Raw genomic sequence first — 7,349 nt, forward strand, 5'->3', positions numbered from 1 at the left:
GATAGATAGATAGATAGATAGATAGATAGATAGATAGATGATAGATAGATAGTAGATAGATAGATAGATAGATAGATAGATAGATAATAGATAAATAGAAAGAAAGAAAGAAAGAAAGAAAGAAAGAAAGAAAGAAAGAAAGATAGATAGATAGATAGATAGATAGATAGATAGATAGATAGATAAAGTATATGTATGTATGTAGGCAGAAGCCATTCGTCTCCTGGACACCCAGACCCGAAATAATCAGACAGAAACTGTTTTAATTACAATAGTGTTTGGCCTATTGGCTTAGACTTCTTATGAACTAACTTTTACATCTTAAATTAACCCATTTCTATTATTCTATGTATTGCCATGAGGATTGTGGTTTACCTGTAACATGAGGGCCTGCTTGTTGGGGTTTCTGTCCTGCCCAGTTCCCACAGCTGGCAAGTCCCAAAGAAAATCATACAGAGGCTTCCATAAGTTATAAACTGATTGGCCCATTAGCTCAGGCTTCATATTAGCTCTTATGACTTATATTAATCCATTATTCTTATCTATGTTAGCCACATGGCTAGGTATCCTTTTCAGCGGGGCAGGTCACATCCTGCTTCTTCAGTGATCTGGGCAGGACTGCGGAGGGAGCTTCCTTTTTCCCAGAATACTCCTGTTCTCATCGCCCCACCTCTACTTCCTATCTGGTTGACCCACCTATACTTCCTGCCTGGCCAATCAGCGTTTATTTAAAACATGATTGATAGAATACAGACAATTCTCCCACACCAGTTTACCTGTAAGGTTCTGGCATCTGTCTCCTTTGGCAGCTACATGGCATCTCCTTGACTCCTGGAGTCTCTTTGTATATCTGTTTTGATTTACCACCTGGCTTTGCTTTGCTAAGTCATTGGCAGAAACAGCTTTATTCATTATCCAATAAAAGCAACACATATACATAAGGACTTCCCACATCATATGTATAAAAACATATATGTAATTATAGATAGATAGAGTGTGTATATGTATGTATGAAAACATATATTTAACTATCTATGTATACGCAATTTTTAAAAATATTAGCCCACTGAATTGGGAAAATTCTGGGCTCCCATGTTTAAGGAGAGCTTTAGATGAGCTTTACCCTGCTGCTTCATTTTCCTCTCCCAACTTCTTTGCTCTTTTCAAGTCTGTGGCAGCAGGAAGTCCCCTTTAGAAGAATACAGTCTGTCCTTCTGCAAGCTGGCTGGAAGAGGGAACCCTTTGACTGCAGTTCCTCGCTCACCCCGTCTCCTGTCTCTTCCCTACCCACACCCTGCTTTCTGGTGCCCCACTTTGTCCTCATGTCATGTCTCTCAGAATCTCAGGAAGTGTAAAGTCAGGAAAAACTACAGAGGCTAGCTGCCCTCCCCCACCCGCTGCCACCTCCCCCCTCCCAAAACAATGGGCCTTAAGCCGTAAAGCAAACTGCATTTAAATCACTTGAAATTAAAAACAAAACCATTGTTATGACCTTGAAACCTCTTTATAAAATCGGTTCCCCTTCCACCTCCTCTTTCCCTCAGATACCTTCGATGGCTTCTGAAAGCAATGGCTTGTGGCAGAACAATGGTTTTCAGGCCAACCACGGCCCTGGCAAGATCACCTGAGATCTTGCTTAGGCGCAGCCTGCTTGGCCAGGCCCAGGCTCATCCAGAAAGTCTTGAAAGAACTTTGAATTTCCTGAAAATATGAATATGCAACAAATTCCCAAGATACTGAAGCTACAGGTCGGAGGACTCACACAGAACCAGTAGCCTACACAGAGAACTACAGTTCCCTTGGTCTCACCTCTGACTGTCCAGCTGTGAGAGAGGGTCCGGTTTTTTATCAGAGGCAGTACAGGCGCCATTTATGGGATTATGGTTTGAATGTGAGATGTTCCTAACAACACACGTGTCTGAACACTTGGTCTCCAGCTGATGTTGCAGTTTGGGGAGGTTATAGAACCCCTGGACATGGGGCCCAGCTGGCAGATCCAAGCCACTAGGAGCCGGCCTTTGAGGGGTGACCACCAGGCCTTGCTTCCAGTTCCTCACCATGTGGCAAAGCCCTCACCACATACTCTGCCATGCCATCCCCGGAACAGACTGAAACTATGAAGTCCTCCTTCCTCAAGTGGCTTGTGTCATGTAATCTGTCAGAAGAAACGTAACGAACACAAACAGTATGGCAGAGTTTGGACTGACCAGTGGCTTCGACACTTTCTCTGCTGGCCTCACAAGTAACTCAAAGTAAAAGCAGCAGGAAAGGCAAAGTAAAATTGTGCGTGTGTGTCAATCTGAAGATGGTTTAGCCAGTCAGCTGGCGAACGTCCCTTCTCATCCTTCCTGAATTTGCAGTTTCTCTCTCAAACTTCCCACAGTGGTTTTCAGTAAGCACCATAGTCTTTGGAGGCAGGTCCTGCTTCCCTTTCTGTACATCCTCCCATGTTAGGCAGTTTTCCGTGACTGTAGCAAGTACCTGAGATGAACCAACTTAGAAGCCTGGTTTCGGCTCTCAGATTTGGAGCTACTTATCCATAACTGACCGGTGCCCATTACATTGGACCTGTGGTGGCCTAGCGTGTCCTGGAGGGGGCACACAGTCAAGGAGACTCTCTCATATCACGTCTGGACACTCAAAGAGGAAGAGAACCAGAGCTCAACAGCCCTTTAGGAGGGCACACCCCTCCCCAATGACCTGACCCCCAAACTTCCCCATAAGGCTTCCACTCCCTTTCAATAACACCAAGCCAAGGATGAATGGAACACTTCACCTACTGTCCTTTGGTGGCCATTCTAGATCCAATAACACCATTAATTCATAGCCTTCAATTTTCCTATACAAAACTTGGACAAACAATAGAAGCTGCCAGTAGTGCAACAATGTGGTTCATCTCTCATCTGCATGTGCACTGACTGGCACCGTTAATGCTCATAACTTTCATCACGAATACCTGTGACGTTTTGCCTTTTCATAAGAATATTCAACACATTAAATATTATTCTACCTATCTGGTAAAATGGGTTCAGTCATTAATTTGAGCAATAATAATCAAGAAGCTCTCATACAGGGAATGTATAATGTAGATCAAATATTGAAATTATAGTCTGTAAAGAACATGTTTAATATATTATTTTGATCTATAAATATTGGACTTTGTACACATTTACATTTGAAGGACAAAAATACCTCTAAAACTGGTTAATAGGAAAACAGACAGGATTTTTTTTTACTAACAGTATAGTCTGTGTGGATAAACTCTAAAATACAAAAGAAAGAGAGACAGATTATATTTTGTATGTATATACTCTAAAATACTAGAAAAAGAGACAGAGACAGAGAGAGAGGGAGAGAGAGAGGGTGCAAGTCTGCAGATAGCTTGACCTGATATAATCCAGGATATCAAAATATATTTTAGAGCATTTGAAAGACCCAAGCCCACTTTCCCCAGAAATGACTATTTTATCTACGTGACAAAATGACAAGGAAGAGAGTTGGCAAGGAAATTCTATTTTCATGTCACGAAGATGACATGTCTAACCCACCATGTCCATCAGAAAATGGTCAGTTAGTGAAGAATACTCAGCCCTCCAGGGAAATGGCCCGTTCTCTCTTCTACCACCCGAGCCTCCATTTTCACCAGGCCTTCTAAAATAGGGTGAGCAGATGAGAGCCACACACACGGAACTTTCCTGAGTCTATCTCCAAATGTCCTTGCTCCTCATCCCCACCTCGAGCTTCCTCCTTCACTTTGCAGAACCACCAACCTGTGGGAGCCAGGTTCAGGTTTGATGAACAGTGAGTCAAATCCCTAATTACACGAAGGGCCAAAGCTACAAAGTTTGAGTGCTGTCGTTCAAAGCCAAGCTGGAAAAAGTGGACACAGTGACCTCCCAATCCCATACAACACATTTTGCTCTATTCCCCAGGCCTTCACACTTTAAAAAGGAACTTGGTGGTGGGTGTGGCACACTATGGGAGTCTCTGGAGGAATATCCCTGAGCTTCAACACTTCCTCAGACTAGCGGACACTGACCGGTCCTCACAGTGGAGATAAAGTTACCAGAAGCAGGAGCAGAGCCGGGAAGGAAGGCTCAAGACTCCAAAATACAGATTTACAAAGAATGAAGGTTACCCTGACCAATAAAAAGGGCCTCTTAACCCAAAACCAGAAAGCCAGATACTAAGAATTGTGCTTCGGCAATATGACCAGGGCAATATTTTTCTTTAATTTTCCATTGAGGCTTTTGCAAAAACCACGCACCCCCAGCACTTTTACTGAAATGAAATTTTTAATTTGTAAAAATCTGAATACTAGGTTATCAGTTTACAACACTCCCAAATGCCTTAAGGCGTTTGTTGGTGTGGTTCTGGGGTTTTCTTGTTTTTTCCTTCCAAATTGCCCGCTGTCCAGACCTGTTGCTTCGGTGAGTAGAGGATCTTTGAAGTAAATGTAGAAGTCTCTGGTTTGGCAGGTCATTTAGCCCATTCTGTTTCCAGCACTTTGACAGAGGCTCCCCTTGACCCGACCCCGAGGCTGCAGGGGACCAGTGTTTGCAGTGCTTCTGCTCCCGGTTACCACCTCAGAGCAACCTCCACACGACCTCTTCTGACTACAGAAGTTAATGAATCTGTGTCCTCTCTTGGCCAAGCGAGCATCATCCCTGGGACCCCAGTGAGTGTTGGTCCTGCCCTGGCACTCAGAAGCCCGGATGAGAAAGCAGCAAGGTCACACCTCACTGAAATCTCTGTTTTCTTGGGTTCCAGCCTTTTCCTTAGCCACAAACCAAAAAGAAAAAAAAAAAAAGTTCTGACTTGAGACACACACAGAGAGCGGAAGTTCGACAAGTCAGTGGAGGCGAGGCCGCTGACTGGCACCTACCATACAACCCCAATGCCTCCCCAATTCCTCCCGCCCTCTCGCTGCAGTCCGCAGGGTGCGCAGGTGCTGCCAAGGAACAAACCAGCCCAGGGACAGAGTGGAGCCATCTGAGCTAACCCACAAAAGGGAGACCCACTGGATAGAATTTCTAGAAGTGACTGGAAAGCAGGGCTAAACCAAACCACACAAGTCAGAACGCCAGACAGGACTGGATTGAAAGTCGTTAACCATAATCAGAGAGAGGACTATCTCCGCACAGCCAGGCCAGAGCATACACACACACTCACAAACATACTGCCCCAGTTAGAGTGGTGAGGGAGGACAGGTACGTGGTGTCCCGGCCTCGGAGTATCTGCTTGGCGCCCCATGCAGCTGCGGACAGTCGGACGCGCAGAAGGAAGCAGGCGCTTCCAGCTGCCACTAGCAGGGATGCTCACTGGCATCGCACCTAGGGAACCTCGGGGACCGTGGTGGCTGTGACAGCTTGAGATGTTCTTTGCCTATCACTCTTTCCCCGGGTCCCCAACTTTGTTGGTACGACTCCGCCCTTCCTTACCCAAATACTGCCGCAGGTCGAGCAGGAAGCGAGGGGGTCCTCCGCTGAGCTGGTAGAAGAGGGAGCCTAGGCAGAAGACCAGCAGGGTGGCCATGCAGAAACCGTAATCCCGGAGGGAGAAGCGTAAGAAAGGCAGCAGCGGGATCCGGCGCTTGCAGCCACCCAGGCACGGAGGGGCGCCCCCCACAGGGGCCCCATGGGGCCAGGGATCCTCGCCGCCGCCGGGATGCTGCTGTTGCTGCTTCTTCTTCATCGCCGGCTCCACCGCCTCGCACAGCCCGCCCGGGCCAGGAAGAGGTCACCCATCCGCCGCCAGCCGGAGCGCCTGGCCGGCCGGCTGCACATGGAGAGGGACGCGCCGAGGGCAGCCGGGTGGGGGCGGGGAGGGGCCGAAGTTGCCGGGCTCAGGGCACTCTTCCCATCTTGGTCCCCGTCGCCCGCTGCGGCCCCAAAGGGCCCGAGACGTCCCGGGCCCCGGTGTGGGTGTGGAGATAGCAGCCCGCGCCTGGTCGCGCGTCCCGCTACCAGTCCCGCGCCCCGGGTCCAGCTGTGCTCCGGGCTCGCTCACGGCTCGCCACGAGCGCCAGCGTGGACCCCCGGGCTTTGTGTGGGTCTCGGGCGGCGTGTTTGGTCCCGACTCAGGCTCGGCTAGCTCAAGGCAGGGAGGATCGGGAGGCGGACACCACCCTCTTGCTCCACCTCCTTGACAGGGGCTTCCCTCCTCTCCTCTCCTCCCCTTTCTCCCCGGCGCAAGGCGACCGGCTCTCCTCCCTCCCCGGCCCTCTCCTCCTTCTCCACTCCGGGGCTCCTTGCTCTGCCTGGTGTCACATTACGGCTTCTGCTGGGGCGGGCAGGGAGGGAGGAGGGGGCCGAGGATCAGCAACAAGGAAGAAAGTTTCTGGGTGTGTGTGGTTTTTTTTTCCTTCCTCCATTCTCTACAATCTGGTCTCGGTTCCTGCGCCACCAGCGACCTCTTGGGGCTCGCTGACTTCCCTCTCATAAACAGTGCGTGCTGAAGAATTTGACTATATTTGACTACGTCTGTCTTCGCACTTTGGAAACTTGTTTTCTTTCTATATCTCAAGCGACCCGTCTACCAAAGGCTGATAAAGGGTACTGGGATATAGGTTCTTCAAGACCTAGCTCGGACGGTAAAAGAGCAAGCGGTAGGAGTTATAATTAAACATGTCTTGCAGGGCCAGACGCAGCTCCTGCACTCCGTGGCTGAGAATCGGAGGGTGTTTTTTTTTTTTCTTGGTCCTACTAATGCTACTAGCACTCCACTGAGAACAAGGATACACACAATCGATTCGAGAAAGTCCTTCTAGCAGATATGAAATGGGGGAGCTCTGTCCCCTCACATACCTGTTTCACTCCTGTCTCTCTTTCCACCGCTGAGAAGTTTCCGGAACGGAAAGAGCCAGCGGAGCTTTTCTGACACCGATCTCTGATGCAGCCCCTGATAGTTGACAGAGCTGCTCTATCGGGCACACCACGAAATCGTTTTTTTGCTTTGTTTTAATCGTCAGAAGCAGAAGTGACATAGCCTGGGAGTTACATTACGTCTCCAGAGTCCTGGTTTGTTTTTCTGTTGCCGTGATGAATATCATTCCCCAAAGTAGCATGAAGAGAATAGGATTTGTTTGGCTTACCCATTATGGTCTGTTATGGAAGGGAAGCGGTGGAATCTAGAGTCAGGAACTGAAGCAGAAACCAAGGCGGCATGCAACTTGCCGGCTCTCCTTCAGCTTCTTTTCCTAGGGCCACCTTTTCAGGGATGGTTCATTCAGCCCGCAATAGCCTGGCCCTTCTAGCAACCAAGGCAGGATTCCCCATCCATCCCCACAGGCCAGTCTGTTGGAGGTAATTCCTCAAGGATGTTTTCCTTTTCCAAGGTGTGTCGAGTTG

General features: G+C 48.5%; 1 protein-coding gene across 1 annotated transcript in view; it reads right to left on the bottom strand.

Annotated features, from left to right (window-relative positions):
• Ust (uronyl 2-sulfotransferase) overlaps positions 1 to 6,157 on the bottom strand; it is a 285,177-nt gene extending 279,020 nt beyond the window's left edge. Inside the window, exon 1 of the mRNA XM_013354990.2 lies at positions 5,442 to 6,157. Coding sequence (XP_013210444.2) covers positions 5,442 to 5,694 — 253 coding nt within the window. The 5' untranslated portion in view covers positions 5,695 to 6,157. The remainder of the gene's footprint in view (positions 1 to 5,441) is intronic.
• Between the last annotated feature and the right edge of the window lie 1,192 nt (positions 6,158 to 7,349).

This window comes from Microtus ochrogaster, unplaced genomic scaffold (assembly GCF_000317375.1).
Source record: "Microtus ochrogaster isolate Prairie Vole_2 unplaced genomic scaffold, MicOch1.0 UNK82, whole genome shotgun sequence".
NCBI lineage: Eukaryota > Metazoa > Chordata > Mammalia > Rodentia > Cricetidae > Microtus > Microtus ochrogaster.